General features: G+C 31.9%; 2 protein-coding genes across 2 annotated transcripts in view; one reads left to right on the top strand and one right to left on the bottom strand.

Moving 5' to 3' along the window:
- The window catches only part of rin (ras GTPase-activating protein-binding protein 2), a 68,171-nt gene that overhangs the window by 11,918 nt on the left and 35,172 nt on the right, over positions 1-21,081 (top strand). The gene's annotated exons all lie outside the window — the stretch shown is intronic.
- Positions 1,220-2,767, bottom strand: LOC136985162 (zinc finger protein 862-like). Its single transcript, XM_067282371.1, has one exon. The coding sequence runs from the start codon at positions 2,765-2,767 to the stop codon at positions 1,220-1,222; it is 1,548 nt and encodes a 515-aa protein (XP_067138472.1).

Raw genomic sequence — 21,081 nt, 5'->3', positions numbered from 1 at the left:
AATCACTGATTAAGTTTTATGTGTAAATGATATATGCTTTGATTTGTTTGTGCCTGGTTTATTATGTACAAAATTGATTGAAGCAAACAAAACTAATAGATGTAGTTTTAAAAAACTTAACAGTAAATTGCTTGTATCACAGATACCAACTGACAGATAAGTAAGATCTGAACCAGCAATAAATATTCCTTATATATAATAGAGGAATTTTACACTATTATTTTTTTAATCATATTTATTAATATTCAGTTATTGTCATATAGTGTGTAAATATCATTGGTCTTACTTGAGCAAAATTATATTTATCTTATATTACCATAATCCATCGACTGCTTTCCTAGCATTTGTCTTTCATTGGTGCAGGATCTGCTTGTTTACATATATTCCTCCATTTTACTCAATCTAGTGTATCATTTGGTGAATTTGTATTGTTTCCATATCTTTCATGATTCGATCACGCCACTGTTTTTTTGGGCATCCACAGGGTCTAGTTCCTTCTGGGTCATAACAGAGGATATTTTTTGCCATTGAGTTGTCACTGCACATAATCTGGTCCATACCTGCACAGTTGAGCTTCTTGCATCTTGTTTGTAATTGGTCTAACTCCTAGTTGTTTTTTGTGGTCAGATCATATAAGATCCATCTTAGCATTCTCATTTCCATGGCATGTGCCTGTTCATGCTTCTTTGTTACAGGCCAGCATTCTGATCCATACATTGCTACTGGTTGGATAAATTTTTGCCTTAAGATGTACTGGCATTTTTTTATTGCAAAGAATTTAGTTACCTCTTTCCATTTCAACCAAGCAGTATTGATTTGTGCACAAATGTCTGGTATTATTTTTGTTTGGTGAGATAAGGGAGCTTAAGTATTTGTATTTTGTAGACTATTAATTTCATTTTCCATAATCTATAAACTATTAATTAAAAACTTATATGTAAGTCTTAATGAGTCATTCAATCTATTATTTCCTTGAAATCAGTCAGCTTCATTCTTCTTATAACCAGGGATGCCACTCGCGACATATGAAAAAACTTTGGTCTGGATGGAAAAAACCCAGATGGGGAGTTTAAAAACCCAGATTATTTACCCAGAAAAATTTGTGATTAAAATATAATTATAAATACTTTATCATAGTACATTCATACTGCTACAATTACAGACACTATAATACAAATTTAAAAAACCATTTATTATCTAATTTACACTTTTGTTAATGTTATTTCACAGTTACTCTGTTTCTTCTTCTTCTATTAAGTTCTGCACAATCTTTATGCTCTTCTTGTCGCTTCTTATACCTTTGGTGGCAAACTCCTTGCACTACATCTCTAATTAGTTCGGGTTCGGGTTCATACCGCAAACAGCTAAGGTTTTTCCTACTGATTGCTTGTTTAGCAAGCAACCTGTTCTTTGATGATTCCACAGTTAACCTGTTAGTTTGTTTGGTCTTAATGTTGTTAATTTGCGAAAATATTCTCTCAACACTGGCTGAGGAATTTGGAAGAACTGTAAGCTGCATCATAAAATGAGATAGTAGGGCAAATTTATAGTTACCAAAACCATCCTGTATATTGCACAACAAGAACCAATATTCTGGTATATTATTATATTGTATGACCAAATCTTTTGCTAAACGAAATGATCGCCATTCGTCATCTAACTGGTCAAGTTCATTTTCCGCAATTAATGTTGGGAAATGAACTATCAAACTTGCAAGAGATCTTGGTGTTCGGCTTAGGTCATGCGCTACTAATGGGTCTAGCACTTGGAGTTTGGCAATAATGCCATTTGGATCAAACGAAAATCTCATCTTAATTTGCTTGCAAAGTTCAACAAGAAATTTTAAGCAGTCCTCTTTAAATTGCATTGAAGTAATGGTTGACAGAGGCTTAGTTTCTAACAGGGACATTGTTCTTCCACCAAGAAATATTTTTTTCACATGGTGATTTCTTACATCACCTGGGTCAATTTCAGACAAATTTGTAGTTAGCAAAGTTTCTTCCTTAATAAACATACTTAAAATATTACGATACTCTGCTGAAATCATGGAATATAAAACATGTAGGCGAAAATGTTCTGATTGAAATTCAGTATTTAGAACATTCACTTTGTGTAATACATACTGTAGAAAAACAAATGTATGTTTTGTTCCTTTGTTTACTAGCATATCATATATACCTCTGGCACCATCGATTTTGTTTGTTTGCATCTCTGATTGAAAATAAAGTTTTAAAGCATCCCACTGTTCTAAAATAATGTTGATAACATTTTCACGAGAAAGCCATCTTGTTTGTGATAATTTTGGTATTTTATGTTGACTTGTGTTGACAACCTCTTGAATCATTTTAAAATCATTTTGCCTTTTGCTGCTGCGAGCAAAATACGATGTAATATTTTTTAGAAATAATTCGAGATACGAAGGAAATGTTTTCACAGCGTGACTGCTGCAAAGGGCAAAAGAATGGCAAATGCAACCAATAGCAAAAATTGATGGAAAGTCTTGCTTCAATAATGTAAGAAGTCCAGTTTTGTTACCCACCATTGTAGCGCAGTTGTCACTGGCAAACCCAATCATATTTTGTAACTGTACCTTTCTTTCTTGAAAAATTGATTTGATAGAGTTTTGCAGACCTTGAGCTGTTCCATTTTCCATCAATACTATGTTGAAAAGAACATCTTTTACATCGTTTCTTTTATGATCAAAGAAACGAACAACAATAGCCAAAGTTTGTGAGACTGAAATATCGGTGCTCTCATCAATTATCATAGAAAATTTTTGTTTCTTGCATATGTCTTTAATTTTCAGTTTTTCATAATAAGCAATGCCATCCTACATTAAATACGACAACTTGGTATGTTTCATCTGAATAGATTTTGTAATTTGGCTATCTGGAAAGGCCTTCCTGCAAACATCTATGAGATGATCTGCATTGCTAAAAGGCACGTTATGCTCAGCAAAGTATGCTGCTATCAGTAATTCTGCCTTCGCAGTTTCTTCATTAGCTGAGAGTTTTTTTTTTTTTTTTCAAGATGGCATCAATTGTTCTAACTGTTTTGTCTTTGGCAGCTTCAAGAGCTTTCCTATGCTTAGGTCTTTTCATATGTGTCTCAATCATTGACTTGTTAGCATTTTTCAGCACTGTATTACAACAAATACAAAAGCTCGAGTTTTTGTCCGTTTTGTCACATCGTAGCCAGTCTTTAAACATGGGATTTCAAAGTCAATTTTCTTGAAATTTTCGTGTATACCAGGTTTTTTTTTTTTTTTTTTTTTTGCTGGTGTATCAGGTGGCATTTCGTTATCACTCATGTTTAACCTAATATGTAAAATGAAAGGTTAATTTGGAAAAAAATTGAATTGAGCTAGATTTCTTACCTCTAAAAATAACTGACCAATATTAGCTGCAAACGCTGTTATAAATTACTTAATGAAGTGATACTAATGAGTTTAAAACTTGGAAGTATATAAAATTGTTGTGAATAATCGAATGAAATTCAAAGTCCAAAGCGAGATAGAAGTCTGGCTTGTATAGAATTCTTTGTTGCTTATTTAACATGTGGCAAAACCCTCTAGACTAAAACTATGTCAATTTCAGTGTTGCCAATACTTTTTAGCTTTTGTAGCTAAATATTATTCAAAAATTAGCCCAATTTTTATTATTTAAGTCATTTTATATTTATTGTAATAAAATAAAAATGTCTCAGACATCTTTTATTTTATTTAAGTCATATTTTTTAAAAAAAACCCATATTTTACAAAAATTAGAAAAAAAACAACCTTGAAACCAAGAGAAGGTTGAAAAACCCAGATCTGGGTTTTAAAACCAAGGAGTGGTAACCCTGCTTATAACAACTATTCAAATATGCAAATTAATATCAGGAATTTAAGATTAAGGTTAATAATTCAATGCATTTAATAGTTTTGTATTTAATTTATATAATAATTAAAATTATTATTTAATTATTATATAAACATAAGCATGTTAAAAATATTCTAATTAATATACAGTGAAAACTGCTTAGGCAACCACCTGCATTTGATGGGCACCTGTCAAAATGGGCAAAAATTTCTGGCATGGAATAGTTTATACATAGTCTTCGTATAAGTTACCCATATTAAACAACCACCTGTGTAACGCAACTGTGGGTATCGATTTTTGGTCCGAAATAACATACAACTGTAATAAGCGACCACTTCCATGGTCTAAACTATTGTTTGAACCCATCTCAACAATGTTCCATCTCTTAAATTAATGAATTAGTCTAAACACTTGTTCAAACCCACCCTTGAAATTAGGTGCAGGTGTTAATGAATTAGTCTAGCAACAAAGGAAATTCATTTCAGTTTGTTCAAAATTGTCCGAAAAACAAAAAGAAGACAAAGTGCTTCATTAGAAGATCATGTTAAAGTTATCAGAGAAAGTGAAAATGGTTTATCACAATGGCAATTAGTGGCAAATTTTAACTATGGGAAAATGAAATTTATTTTACTGTAGACTTACAGTATTTTCCTTAAGGGTATAAAATATTGTACACGATACAATTAATCGGTTGATCTCATTGTTTGATAAAAATAAAAAATAAAGTTTTATGTTTGTTCCTTTACAGTACATGTGCGATAAATAGTTAATGTATCAACCTACCTTATTTCCACGATATTCTTAGAAAATAATATCCAAGTAATTTTTGCAGACAAAATATTCAAAAAACAATAAACGCATTAACACAAAAATCAGTTTTACAGGCAACCCTCTTTTTTTCGATTCTGCGATTGTCATTGGACATCGTGGAATGTAATGAATTTGTATTATGAGAAAAAATAATAAAATTGTTTTATTATTAATTAATAATTTTTCTTATTGTACTTAAGAAAATATTAAATATTTAAAAAATACAGTATTTTTAAAGTTAAAATAACATTAAACTAATGAAAACCAAAGTCGAAGTGAAGGAGAGATACGATGGCTTGTATCTCGATGATGTAATACACGTAACTGAGGAGCGAACAAAAAGAACCAAGTTGAATTAATTAAGTCGGAAAAAAGAAAGTGTGCATTTTAATCGAGAAAATGCAAGTATTGTATTAATCTTTAAAATATTGGTATTAAGTCTGTCTTATAAAATCCTGACTACTCCTGTAAATTGAGTTATCCAATAAGAATAAAATACAATACCAATATAGCTATATCATTGAAAAAATTTGCTTATTTTTGTTCACCTCAAAGTTTTACTTAGTAGAAATAGCTAAAAAGTGCGTAAAGTGCGTATGGAAATATATTATAGCACCACCTGTATTGGACAACCGCCTATCTAAAAGACCACTTTTTGAAGGAACTGTGGGTGGTTGCCATAGACAGGTTTTACTGTACATTGCATAAAAACATACTGTACTAGACTTAAATCACTCATTACATTGGCTGCATTTCTTTATACAGCAAGAGTCTAGCGAAATGACATCACAAGCAGTGTTGGCCATTTAGAAACGGGTTTCAGAGTGTAAAGCGCTTCTCTAGCGCTGCATAAAGAAACGTGGCCATTATACACAGTCCAAAACTTAACGACAAACAATGGCTAGTAGTGATAACTAGAAAGTGTTGTTGGTGATCCTGCCATAATGTACTGCATTGCAGTTTGAGGTGGACATATTCCATACTTAAAGGTCTCTACCTGGATATTGGTAAACATTTTGCATCCATTCTCCACCTATATCCAACTGCTGTATGTATCTTTTTCACCAAAGACCTGTTTTTATTGACTTGATTTGTACAATACTACATGTTGTGTATTACTCCATGTTAGACTTCAAGTAATACAGGTCTTGCCATATTTGTCTGCATTCATCTACAGTTCTCTCTATTCATGTATAAATACAGTTGACCCCGGATAACTCATCACCATAGATTAATTAGTCAGCTTTCTGTGGTCCCGGCTGACTTACATAGGCAATAATGTTATTAATGTTAAAAAGCTCGGTTTACTCGACATCGTTTAACTCGTCACCACTGGATAAATCAACATACTTTTTCTGTTTCACACTTTTTAGAATTCTGGTAAGTTGACTCCCCCCTGAAAAATGAGTTCACACCACACAGCGTATTGTACAGTGTGAACTCATTTTTTCAGGAGGGGAGTCGACTTATCAGATGTCTAAAAAGTGTGAAACAGAAAAAGCATGTTGATTTATCCAGTGGTGACGAGTTAAATGATGTCAAGTAAACTGAGTTTTTTAAGTCTAATAACATTAATGCCTAATGTAAGTCGGCCAGGACCACAAAAAATTCACTACATAACCGACCAGTGACGAGTTATCTAGGTGTCGACTTATGCAGAGTCGACTGTATTATCTGTTCTTAAGTTTTGGACATGTATACATGAATTTCTTGTAATATGAATATTTTTTGACATTATAAATAAAATTTGCTCTATTTTACATTAATCATGAGTAAAGTTTTTCTTTAGATGTCATTGAAGTATTGTAATTCTTTCATTTACTGGGATATTTTAAATGATATAAATACATATTTACAATTATCTTAAAAGTAGATAGTTTTGAAGCTGAAATAACTTATGTTAAATGCAAACTTTTCTTTAAATTTTGTTTTAATAATAGTTGTCATGCTTTATTTAATTTGCAACAACCGTTATTTCAAATTTGACATGTTTTTCTATAGGGTAGAACACACATGGAGTCACTCTATGATCATTTCAGTAAAAAATGCTTAATCTAGCTTGAGTTTAATGTTTTCAGTAATAACATTCATTGTGACTATACATAATAAGAAACGACACTTTTAGCTCACTACTTTAATTTAGATAGTTAGATAGCCTAATAAATAAGATTTAATAATTTGGAGAGCTGTTGGCTTGTTGGTGTGATAAGCTCTCCAAATTGTTAAATCCTATTTATTAGGCTATCTAACTCTATCTAAATTAAATGACTATACATGTTGATGATATCCTTCAAGATTGGGAGTATAGTCTTGAGAATTTTCATATTCGTACTACATTTAGAAAAGTGAGTCTATAATTCTAGACTTTGCAAAATTCACAAGTTTGCCATTTTAAAGTGTTATTTTTCTGTGTTCAAGAAATAAAGCAATAATAGCAGTGTGCTGTAGAAAGTTCTTTTATCTGTTAATAATTTAATCCATGATTGATTACATTCATTATGACACAAAATTATGCAAGTTTCTAAAAGAAGATAATTTGTTTGACAGCATATAAACACTCATTATAAAAATCCATTCAATAAATATTAGTGTTTAGTTTTTACAGAACTTTATATCATAATCTATCGATTGAATAGTTTTAGCTTTTTCTTTTCATCAAAAATCTTTCAATAAGAAATTTGACTCTTCAGACTGCAGTGAACATAAATACAGTAGAGCATCGATTATCCGACCCCTGATCAACCGTGACCGACTAGAACGCGGTCGGTTAACCGACCGCGTTCTAGTCGGCAAATTCAAATGTCTGCTAGTGATGTGGCGCTACAATATTTGGCTACGTCTTGGCTACTTTAATAATATTTTTGTTAAATTTTTGCGTGTTTTAGCTGGCAACACTGATTCGATCATGAAAGGGAGACCAGTATTTAAACCAGGCTTAATTTTATTTAACGACGCTATCGAATTGCCGTTTTTAAAACGTGTGCGAGATTTAGCAGCAAAAAACGAGTGTCAGTTGTGAAGCAAAATAACATTTTGGACTTCTTTTTCTAATGTTTAGGCCTACTTTATGTAAAATATGTAACCAGAATATATAAATTTTTTTGTTTTATATTTTTCAATATACAGTACAATACTGTATTTATTTTGTGCAAAATAAAGGAAAAAATTTTTAACGATAGCGACATTATTTAAAAAAAAATTTTGTTAGGCTTAACATCAATGAAAATTCAATGCGAAGTAGGTTAATAGTGATATACTAATATACTATACCAATAATCAGTGCCGTAACTAGGATTTTGGACGCCTATGGTAAAGAATAAAAATGGTGCCTTTTTAATTTTTGCTATTAAATAAAAATAAAAATGGTGGTTTATTTTTGCATTATATGTTTGTAGAAATTACTGATCATAAATACTATATAAATATAGACTTTTTTGTGTATTAATTTCGAATACATATTATTCTGAAACCTTCTTGTTGGCGCCTTTATTAAATTGGCGCCTATGGCGAGGGCCACGTTGGCCATACCCTAGTTACGGCTCTGCCAATAATGTATTTTTTCATACTTTTCGGTTATCCATTTTTTCAGTTATCCGACCAACCCAAGTCCCCAATTCAGTCGAATAATCGATGCTCTACTGTACTTTTATTAGGATTGGAGTTAATGTCTATTAATTGTTGCTCAAGCAATTTTGAAGTATTAAACAATTTTACAAGTTCTAAAGTTCTTCGAAAGATGAAAAAGTTTTTGAAACATCTTTATCTTTATCACATCATCTTATATATGTTATTCAATTTCTAGAAGATTATTGTTACCTAAATTTTTTGCATATAATTCCAATAAGTGACAAACTAGCATCATCACTAAGCCATAGTCTTGTCATTTTCAGCAATTTGTTACCTTCTCAGTCCACATTAAGTTGAGTTTACAGGACTATACTGCATTCAATTTTGATATGAATATTTTTCAAAATTTATACATATACAGAACAGTTTGTCTTTTGCAGGGCAAAAGACAAACTGTTCTGTATATGTATAAATTTTGTTCTGTATATCACATTCAAGTCATTCAGATGAATTGTAATATCTCAATGAATATTAACTTGCAAAACCTGTGATAACAATAACATTATTGAACATGTTCCAGTTATCTGGAAAATTTTGTTTTTCATTGTGGAATATTTTTTTTTTTTTAAGACATATCACAAATTGTTTCATACCTTGCCACAATTAACCTAATGGACACTGCTGAAGATAAAATGTCAGAAAATAAGCTTTCCATGTCTTGAATTTCCTAAACTATGAAATTTACAATTCTGATGACAGTTGCCATTACTATTCAAGTATAACATTTAAACTTTGGTATGTAGCTCTTAGTGAATTGTGCAATGGAGATTCAATACTGGATGACCAGTATTTTCCTGATGATATGTAAAACTTTTGTAATAATTGATTAGTAACAATATTTTCTTCAACACTTACTTGAGCCTGTGACCAGTGTGAAAATAAGCAAAATCAAATCAACGAACGTGTTCCGAACACCTTCCATGTCCTTCCTCAGGTTAAAACGGCTGGATTCTTTTTTATAACACCGTTCCAAACTTTTAGAAAAATGAATTTGAACGACGACAGTTCGATTGCATAATGTCCATTGCGCAAGCGCTTTATCCGTCGTGTTCCCTACTGTTCTGAATCGTCTTTCTCCTGCATGTTTAGATATTCTTGTGTTGCATTCTTTTTTAATCTTAGGGTCACATGACTCCATGTGTCATCGGACTTCAATCAAATCCTCAGGTATCCTCCTGTAATAAAGCTTGCCAAGCAAGCAAAAGAGCCATCTCCTCACGTGAATTAATGCATGTCGTAGTTTGTGCTTTATGAATCTCTATCGCTTCTAGCCATTTGAGGTGGTCTGTCCGGAGTGTTTTGATTATTAGCGTGGCTCCCGCAAAGTCCCATTAATTCACCATGTCCTCATGTGCATTAATTCACATGAGGAGATGGCTCTTTCGCTTGTTTGGCAAGCTTTATTACAAGAGGATGCCTGAGGATTTGATTGAGGTCCAATGACACATGGAGTCATGTGACCCTAAGATTAAAAAAGAATGCAATGCAAGTATCTAAACACGAAGGAGAAAGACGATTCAGAACAGTGGGGAACACGACGGATACAGCGCTTGCACAATGGACATTATGCAATTGAACTGTCATCATTCAAATTCGTTTTTTAAAAGTTTGGAATGGTGTTATAAAAAAGAATCCAGCCGTTTTAACCTGAGGAAGGACACGGAAGGTGTTCGGAAAACGTTCGTTGGTTTGATTTTGTTTATTTTCACACCGGTCACAGGCTCAAGTAAGTGTTGTATTTATCTAATATACACCCCGGTGTGTAGGAGGAGGAAATATTTTCTTCATATCAATGTGCTGCTCTTGAAAGCAATGTACAAATGCAGAAAAATGTTTTCTCCCTGTGCTTTTTTCAAGTTTAAGTATAACTCAGAAATATAGAACATTTAAAAATTTTTTTATTTAAGTTCAACAGATAACAACAGTAATAATGTTCTGTGTCATCAATTTGTTGAGAAATCTTGTGTGTTCAAGATCAGGTAACTAGTCAACCATTTCTTCAGATTCTACTATTTTTCAATAAAACATGATTTTCTATGGCAAGCAATGGAAACATAATATTTTCAAACCATTTAACTAACATTTTTTTCAATAATGGACAGTTTTTGTACTGCCTCATCTCATTTAATTTACATATTTCCACTTTACTTGGATTTTCTTGGACTATTCTTATCCATTGAGCTTATCTTAGGTTGAGCTTTTATGTATTTATATAAGGGCTAGCAGCTTCCTTTTAAAGTCAGAAAGATTTTTTTTAATCATTATTACAATAAAAGAGTGGACTTCACTACCAGTTGCAATCATTTTCACCAAATCTTTCGAACCATACATTTACATACCTTTTTCATTGAGCAAAGTTGCAATAACAGCTAAGAAATAAATCTTGTGAGACTAAAAATTTGTGATTCACTATATTGAATATACCTGTAATAACAAGATAAATCTGTTACAATAATTTTATTTTGACCACAGAAGTTGTCATGCTACACAGTCAGTTGTGTTTTGAATGGTGTAACAACTACAACACTCAAGAAGTTTCAATACATATGAAGCAATTTTATTGCTGCCGCCACTTTCTTCATGCCATATATTTATAAAAGCTGCATTTTTATCACCAATCTGTATTCCAAGGTTATTGTTAATAAATGGTACAAGTAGAACATACTACTGTCAGTAAGAATGGGAAGAAGAAAACTTGTTGCAAATGTATTGAATATGAGCACTTACAATGCCTAGGTACCTGAGAGTTATTATCTAGCAGCAATCCATATATGATTGTCTGTTTATGTTTGCAAATAAATGTTTGTTTTATGTGAGAAATTTTGTGCCAGTGATTTTTCAAAATATCAAGTATAATTGATTAAAGAATGTGCATTAAACTGTGTTGGCAATGGTATTACTGCTACAAAAACATTGGATATTTTAAAAATGCATTTGATGACAATAGTCTATCAAAAATGAGTTTTTGAGTGGTACAAGATGTTCAAGGAAGGCAGAGAACACGAAGATGAATCAAGCTCTAGTAGATCATTCACTTCAACTGATGAACTACATGTTACTCAAGTCAGATTTGGTGCTCATTACTTTGTTACTCATTTAACAATTAAGAACATTATTGAACATATTCCAGTATCAGTTGAATCTTGTCGCAGTTTTAAAAGACCATTTGAGCTTGTGGTGTGTCACTTCTTGAGTCACCCCAAAAAGTTGAATTTTTTCTAAAAATAACAATGTGTTCAATTGGCCGAGGAAATGCTTTCTAGAGATGAATCATTTTTAAAACACATCATTACGATGAAACATGGATCTGTATTTTTGACACCAAAACAGTTTAACAATCAAGTGAATGGTGTCAATCAAAAATCTGTTTTCTTTTATTGTTGTGGTGTTGTGCATCATGAGTTTCTTCCAACTGGCCAAACTGTCAACAAAGAATATTTGAAAATTTTGTCATTTGTGTGAAGCAATTTGTGGTGAGAAAAATGCATGGATTTTGCACCACAGTAATGCCAGCTGCTCAGTGTTCTTGTTCATGAATTTTTGGCCAAAAATTCAACAAGTATAGTTCCACAAGCTCCATATTCACCTGATATGGTACTGTGTGACTTTCCTGTTTCCATTTTATGGTCACTGTTTTGAGTTGATTGATGCAATAAAACAAAATTTGCTGATAGTCCTGTCCTGATAGTTTCATGAAAACAACTTTAAAGCATGTTTTTAGGATTGGAAAAAACATTAGTATGGGTATACCTCGGGTTACGTTGTTTCGAGTTAAGTCGTTCTCGATTATACGTCGTTTGTCAAATATATATATATATATATATATATATATATATATATGAAAAAATAAAAATCAAGTTTAAGTCATTTTATTCGACTTTACGTCTGTCCACCACAAATATTGAAGTCGTAATATCACTAGAAAAAGCGTTAGAAGCACACAAAATCATGTTACTATACAATAAATAAGAATAAAAGTATATAAAATCATATTAAAATATGAACATTTACAGTAAATGTTAATACTGTACATCATAAATCCTAGAGAACAAAATATAAAAACATTGTGATTTTGTGTTGTCTTATTAAGCAGTCGTTATTGGTAAATTTAACGTAAATTAGTTTTTTTCTATTGCAAAATAATTTTAATAACTGTGTTTGTTATTTAACCTTACAAAATCATTTTATTTTATAATGTCTTAGAGCAAACCACATTAACAAATAAAGAGTCTGCAATGTACTGTAAACATTGCCAAATTGTAAACATGTACATTTACAAGTATGTTTGTACTGTACATGTATTTGTAAATTTAGATAAATTTTAGTTTTTAATATAGTTCAGAAAAAAGTAATATGTTTGTAAGCTTAAAATAGATTCTTATTTACCATATATTATTAAAAATGCATTTATAAAATACAGAACTGAGAATGGTTATTTCTGGTTTAGCCTAGTGACAAGTAAATTCGACTAAAGTTGCCTCTTCTGGAACCAATTATCGACGTAAGGTGAGGTATATACCTTTATATAAGTACATAGTAGTGGGAGGGGATTACTTTGAAGAAGACAAAATAAATTTTGATGAATAAGTTCGAAACTTTCATTGTTTTGAACCATTTCAGATATATTTTTTGATCACAGTATAATCTTTTTGATGTGAATAGCTTTTTGTAGATGGAATTATGTAAAATATGTTATAATAAAATAAAAACTGAATTTATTGGTTGGACACTGTGGACTTAGGCATTTTAACATAGATGTGTTATAACAGTTGTGAAATTTAACATAGATAATGAGATTTTATTCTTTGTTTGGAATCTTACTTTAAATTCTTTACTTGACATTTTGTATTTTAACCTGGTCATTATAAATTGAAGAATACGATGGATTACAAAAACATCAAATTTGCATTAGGAATGTGAAAATACCAAAAAGTATATGTAGAATATATAATAAATAAAATACTGTGTGTATATTTTAATCTTCTCAATTGTAAAAATCACATTTTAATTGAATTCTAATTAGCAAACAAATTGTATAGGATATTTTAATTAAACGAAACATAATTATAACAAAACATAAACGTTGATTAATTGTTAATTTATGAAAAACAACATGAGCGGAAATAACTAAAAAAAAGAAACTGTTATTATGAACAGAAAGGTTTTAATGATGAGAGTTTGAATGTTGAGTTCTGAAGGCAATTTGCTAACCACTTCAAGGGGTAAGAACTGTTTTCAGTATTCTTGTTTATTACATCATTTATGATCTAAGTTTAATAAAAATTTATACAATGGTTTATCTGCTTTGTAGTTATCAAGTAAGGGTAATTTTTTGAACATTTTTGTTCTTTTCAGTAAATGATTTATTAAAAATTACTTTAGCCATCACAAAGCTGTTAAGATCAAGATGACGTCATAAATTTGACATCTTACACTTTAAAGTGGTCAGCAAGTTGCCTTCCTAACATGATCTTTGAACTTTTACGAACTAAAGACTGTTGTGTCTTAACCTTTAGAACTTTCTTTTTCATTACTATAGTACTATGGTTATTGTTGAATAAATGAATAACTTCAGAAAAGTTTATGGTTTCTTGGTAACATAAGCTTAATTCCAACAATAAGACAGAAGTTTAATAACATTTATATGTATGACAATAAATCATGATTGACAGCTTAACCAGATTAGTGTTTCTACAGATGAATATTGTTAGGCTTTTACAACCTGCCTTCCTCCCCCATTTCTATTTTAAGCAAGTCTTTATTTGATGCCTATGTCAAAATTCCTCCTCTGAAAGACTATTTGAACTGATTCTTGTTTTAGTTGTAAAATATTTTGTATGTAATTAATTCCTTTGCAATATTGAAGGCAGGACTTTGTGTTTTCATAAGGTAGGTTATGGACAACAGCATCTGCTATTTAGAGGTAAATATTATAATGTCCTATTTGGAGGATCTGTGGATTGTAAAAATGGTCCATTAAGTAGAGGTGTCTGTTAATGGCAGTTTCACCATATTTTATTTATTAAATTAAACATTAATAGGAAACAAATGCAAATATTTAAAATTGCCAAGGACAATAATTGTAAAATTAATAAAATAATTTAAGACTATCCAGTATAGAGTCTTTTTTTCTTTGTTGTTTCTCACACCTCAGGAAAATAACAGTCTGACAGTGGAGTCGACTTTTTAGAGGCTTCTCATCATCTTCACTACACAAAACATTACAGAAACTTTCTTCTGATGACAGCACAAATAATAATAAATACAGTAGAGCATCGATTATCCGACTGAGGTTGGTCGGATAACTGAAAAGTCAGATAACCGAAAAGTATGAAAAAATACATTATTAGTATAGTGTATTAGGCCTGGTATAAATACTAGCCTCCCTTTCATGGTCGAGCCACTGCTGCCAGCTAAAACATGCAAAAATTTAACAAAATAATATTAAAGTAGCCAAGACATAACCAAATATTGTAGCGCCACATCACTAGTGGACATTTGAATTTGCTGAACGTGGTCAGTTAATCGGGGGTCAGATAATCGATGCTCTACTGTATTGATATAATATACATTTAATAAAATTGCCAGGACAAATAATTGTTTTATTAAATGCAAATATTATTTGTTTGAAAATTAAAAAAAAAATACTTCAAATAGTTTTGTCACTATTTGAAGTACAATAGAGACTCGTAAATCGGAACCCCGGTAATCGGAATCGCCGGTAATCGGCACGATTTTCAGTCGGACTGTGTTGTGCTGAATCGAACGTTTTTGATACTAAATTTACTTCTAAAGTATAATTTTCATGTTTTTATATTCTTCAATATATTTATTTTGTTTGTACAAAATGCAGAAATAATTTTTAACAATACGATAGCCTCGATTATTATTATAGAAATTTTCGTTAGGCTTAAAATCGACGAAAATTCAACACGAAGCGACACGCAACAGAGAACAATTTGAACATCAGACAGGTTAATATATTTATTCGTATATAATGGGTAATCGGAACAAATCCCTAATCTGAACAACCCCAGTCCCCAATTGATTCCGATTTTTGGTTCACTACTGTACTTTTTTTTTAAAAAAAAGTATTAAGTATTTTTAAAATGAAACATAGAACATTAATTGCCTGATTAGACAATTATGATCTTTGCTTTTTAACAAATATACTTTATGTGGAATAATTTCTTTTTGATTTTCTGTAGATATTGGTTGAATTGTTAATTAAGAGTGCATCTTCGTGCTCAATTTACAAGAGCTAAAATTAGCTGGTCATGTGTTATCTGATTCTCATGTCACACGTGTATTTCTAGTGGCATGTAATATTGTAACAATGTAACTAGGTAGTGACAAACAGGAAAAATGCCTAAAAGATATATTGCAAGTAGTATGTTTATTTCCCATTGTGGTTATTATTAATGGGCTCTAGGAGCCAGTTTTCCCACTTTCCCAACCAACTTATCTCGGGATTTGGGAATGGGGAAAACGATAAAATTCCTGAGAATGGGTGGGAAGGAATTTCTGCCCAGAAACCCTAGGGATGTTCCTAATCTTTGAACATGTTAAATGTGGTTTAAAAAGTTCTGTTCAGAAAATTTTGAACTAGAGGATACAAAGCATAGGGGGTATGCAAAAGCTGCTGTCAAAGAAAAATTGCATAAAGAAATTGTTAAAAATTGATGAATTAACACACAATACAGTATAACTAAATACACCAAATATAAAGCAAAAAAAGCACTGAAAACATATAAGCATAATGCAAGAGGTGACTAAGACACACAACAGATTGTGTTTGTGCTTCCATTACATTTTTTCACTGTGCATGTGGTTTGAACTTTGAAGCATCTTTCAAACTCTAAGGCAAATTTTTGTCAAATTTTACATTCAAAGTATGAATTACCACTGTATTTAATTCTTAATATTTAATTTAAAAAACTTTTTTATCTTCAACTAAAACAAGTAATTAATCTTCGTATTAAATGCGGAAGAATTGGAAATCATGACAAGATTTGCTCAATTCCAATACCAGAAAATGCCTGATTTTTCTGATTCTGATTAATCATCCCATCACCAATATTAACCTAAATTTTGAATTCTGTATGTTTAAATTCATTGCAAATTATAAATGCAGATAAAAAATAATCCATCAATAGGAATAAAAAGCTATTTTTTATTTTTTTGTATTAAAAATTAAGAGATGAAGTAAATAAAATATTTGGGTTAAAAATATATAATTACAAGTACTTTTATGATAGTACATAACTGTTATTCTCAGGTAAAAACAGAAAAAGGAATATAGTTTTTTTAAAACTTTTTTCATTCATCTGTTAACACCAAAGGACAGCTTTTATTCTATTGGTTTATTTTGGTATATGCCTTAGTATATTGCATTTTAAAATATTCTATAACATAACATATGGTAATACAAATGAACTGGGTCTAATTGTAATAAAAAAACATCCAGAAATCCTTTATCTCCAGTTGAAAATTTTTTTATTAGCGACTAATGTTTTTGATCTTAAACAGATTTTTAGGTCTGACTACACAACTGAAATTAGAATGCAAAATAGAACATACTAGTGTAAAAAATTGGATCAGCCAATAAATGAAGATGAAATGAAATTATGTATTAATTTTCATTAATAAATTAGGACACATACTGAAATAAGACTATTCATTCAGATCTTAAGAACAGTTTTTTCCCCCTTTGAAATAGTTTTGTGTAATAAAATGTGTAAATACAGTGGAAGTAATCTTTCATTTTAGACAGAATTTGATTTTAATGTCAATGAAAATGAATTATTAGTGGTACTAATCTTTTAATTTCTGATGCTGTTATGACTATATGTGCATGATAACATAAGAATATAATGTTGGATCTTGACTTCTTGGTTAATTAAATAAGTGGACTCAAATAATGAGGTTGTATTTGAACTGCAACTCCTGTATACTACATATGTAAATTTCCAATGATTGATTGTTTTAGCTTCAGTGTAATATGAAAAATTATTTGGCAGTTTAGGTTAGTTACAAAATTAGCTTATATTCATTTGAATAAATAAATTTGTGCTATTTTTTTTTTGTGAAAGTATTATTATTAGTGATAGATTTGCTAGTTGTTTTTATTGAGTTAGGTCATACGTAATGTTGATTTTTCAAACCATTGTTTTCATACTATATCATAATTTCTATAATACACCAATTAGCTCAAGTGCTAATTTTTTAATTATATAACAATTTTTATAATGGTTTTTGATACAAATAGCATTTTTAAAAACAATCAAAATGAGCTTCTTGGAAGAACATTTAAGATACATAATAATGTACTTTTACCAATTATAAATTCATATTTTATACTAATGGCATTAAAAACATGGTAAGATCCAAAGGCTACTCAAGCTCAAAACCAAAGCATGGTCTTCATCCTTGAAAGTTTATTCTTATATGTATGATAGGATATGAAGTGAATACTGCATTCTGAATTGTTGAATCTAAATGAAACAGTAAATGGTATTTTATGCTGCTGGCAATTGGAAAAACTATAAGAAAATGTTTGACAAACAGGAAGGATGTTATTTTGTTACCCATATGCTTGACTCTACATTGAAACATTTTTGGAGCAGAGTGTTAATGAAGCATCTTCTGTGTGGCTTACAGAATTGCATTTGTTCTTGAAATTTGATTAATCAATTTTGATAAAACTTTGTCACTTTCCATTAGTTGCAATGAGGCATCTAATAATGATAATAAGTGGTGGTCCATGACTTTGTTTTCAAGATAGTGTTGTAGTCCGAGTAATGCAACAAAGTGATATCATGCAAATCATATGACTTATGTTGGTCCAAGACTGTTTTTCAGATACAATGAGGTCACAGTGACAATGTCCATATGCCCTGATGCAATTGAGCACACCTAATGGAATTTAGGGGCAAAAATTTTTTTAAAAATTGCACATGCCTAATGGAAGATGAGTGCGAAAGATGAACAAAACCAGAACAGAGCAAAAAAGGAGATCCAATTTTTATATTGCTTTGCTCTTGAATCTTCTCTTTTTTGTATCAGCAAATGCAAGAATCACTTCTCTGTGGCCAGCAGGTACTGTACCTCTTCCTTTCTAGCTCTGCCTCAGTTCTGTTGGGATATGACAAAGTCATGACATGTCCTAGTAAAAGTTTATTATAAATTACACAACAGTTACTATATCACTAAGTACTGAAGCTGGAATTATTAACTAAAATGACTTAAAGTCAAGCATACTTTTCCACCTGTATAACATTTCTTGTGTACTAAATTGAGTATAATTTAGTACACAAGAAATTTAGTTATACAGCTGGAAAAGTATGCTTGACTATAAGTCAAGCATACTATAAGGTCGAAAACATTTGTTTTCAATTAACTATCACTGGTTTTTCAAAGGTTGTTGTGAGTGAATTATGACTATAAGTCATAATTCACTCACAACAACCTTTGAAAACCATTTTAGTGCCATGAATGCTATGTTCTGTTCCAAATTCCAAAATGTTTTAATTATTTTTAATTAAAAACATTTGCTTAAATTAAAACATTTTGGAATTTGGAATGGAACATAGCATTCTCAGTCTGCTTTTATTTTTTCTTTGGTTGTAAGTCTGAAGTGGGCCCTAAATAGAGCCAAAAATGTTATACAGCTGAAAAAATATGTGAGGCTGTTTATAAGGATTTAACATTATAAGTCATGGTTACCATATTAAAAAAAATATGGTAACTATGACTTATGTTAAAACATTGAAGTAAAGATAAACTCGAAAGATGTAGAATATCAACACCGGAAAACAGTAGTTTCACGTATCTAAAAGCCTTTTACTAATGTGCGTCACTCTAAACCACCACATCTACTTGACTTAAATACCCGTTAACTTAATACACACTCACTTCGTTTAACCTTAATATCCGGTACTTCTTGATCGTCCAAACAAACGTTTTCGTCCTCACCGAAGACTGCCTCAGGTTATTCGAACAAAAGAATAAATTAGAGCAGGATTCCAATTTTTTGAATTAATTTCTCGACGAACTTTCAAAATATTCGAATATAATTTGATTCTATGCGCGCTATGACGCGTTGCCTTTTTCGTATTCGTCACACACGTAACGCCACGCGTGCGATAGTGTTGTCGTCTTTGGTGTTTATGCATTTTCCAGTGCGTCCGGCCCTGTATATTTCTAGGGCCCTGATGTCATCCGTTTGCAATGCTGAGTTTATCAATCTGGCGTTTTTCAGGTCAGCGTGTATTTCTGGATCTGTGGCATAGGTTGACAAGGCGGTGGTACACCGTTGATGGCTTATATCATACCTATGTTCTTTGACCCTTTGTTGGATTGATCTTTTCGTGGAGCCGATGTATACCAGTTCTTGCCAAACTCTGTCATCTCTTACTGGGATACTGTATACCCCTGGTGCTCTAAGAGGGTTCAGTTTGTCTTTGGCGTTGCGCAACAATTTGTAAACATCTTGTGACCTTTTGTATGCCACCTTGGTACCCGTTTTGGTTGAGATTTCTTTGTATAAGGTCTTTAATCACTGGTTGTACTCGACTACTGCGTATCGGCTGGTCTGTTCCTGCAACCGATTACCGTGTGTATTTTGCGTATTTCTTGGTCTGGCATAGGTTCCTGCTAGCTTTCGTATTAGACTTTTCTCGTATCCATGTGCTATCGCAATGCGCTCTATCCTCCGTAGCTCCCTCTTAGTATCTCTCATCTTGGAAGGGTGTGTATATGCCCTTCTAACCAAAGCCCGGAAGACTGCAATTTTATACGTGTATGGGTCGGCTGATTTTGCTGGAATAAACCATGGGATGTAGCCCGGTTTGTAGTATATACCGGTTTCAATTTCTCTTCCATTTAGTTTGACATCTATATCCAAGAAGTGGATTTATTCTTTTGTTCGAATAACCTGAGGCAGTCCTCGATGAGGATGAAAACGTTTGTTTGGACGATCAAGAAGTACTGGATATTAAGGTTAAACGAAGTGAGTGTGTACTCTAAACCAATTAGTTACAAACGTTTTCGAACCTTAATGGTTCTTCTTCAGGTAACGATCCCCTATCGGAATGTGCTTTGATTCTAAGTTGTGAAGAAATACGATCCAGAATGTTGTCCCGTCCTGATGACGTCACTATGGACCTGCGCGCCACGCTTGTCGCGCTCTAATTTATCGTTTTATCTAGTAGAGCCTGCCATGCCGTCTACAGAGCTATCTCGTCCTTGTAGTTAATGCAATTACCTTCATTAATAGCATTAAGACATGTAGATCGCCTCTAGCCATCTGAGGTGATTAGTGCGGTGGGTGGTGTGAATGACTTTTGCCTGGGTGAAAATGGGTTCAATGTCAGGGTCCGAAGAGTAAACGACTAGAGCCGTGCTGTTTCTTCCATTGTTAATATCAGCCACATGTTCTTTGATACGCATTTCGAGGTAGTGTTTCCTGGAAATGGCGCATTTGCTTTGCTACAACTTCTGGTTCAATGGAATAACATATGAGCAGCAAAGAGGGGTCCCAATGGGCAGCCCCTTAGCAGGGGACCTGTGTGAATTAGTAGTGAGGAGGCTGGAGTCGGAATTCATCTCGAAATATCTCCCTAACATCCTATTATATAAGAGGTATATTGATGACATTCTGATTCTGTGGAAAGAAGAACCGAACACGTCTGACCTAGTAGAAGATATCAATAACAACTCATATGGCTTAACGATAGAAATAGATCAGGCACACCCTACGGAGGCTCACTTCCTAGACATCAGC

The sequence above is a fragment of the Centruroides vittatus genome, unplaced genomic scaffold (genome assembly GCF_030686945.1).
Source record: "Centruroides vittatus isolate TY-2023 unplaced genomic scaffold, ASM3068694v2 contig_955, whole genome shotgun sequence".
NCBI classification, from domain to species: Eukaryota; Metazoa; Arthropoda; class Arachnida; order Scorpiones; family Buthidae; genus Centruroides; species Centruroides vittatus.
The sequence above is the reverse complement of the archived record's forward strand: the minus strand, read 5'-3'. Positions and strand labels throughout refer to the sequence as shown.

Bases quoted from the DNA above. Each gene is read 5' to 3' on its own strand.
- LOC136985162 (XM_067282371.1), bottom strand. From the start codon at position 2,767: ATGATAATTGATGAGAGCACCGATATTTCAGTCTCACAAACTTTGGCT.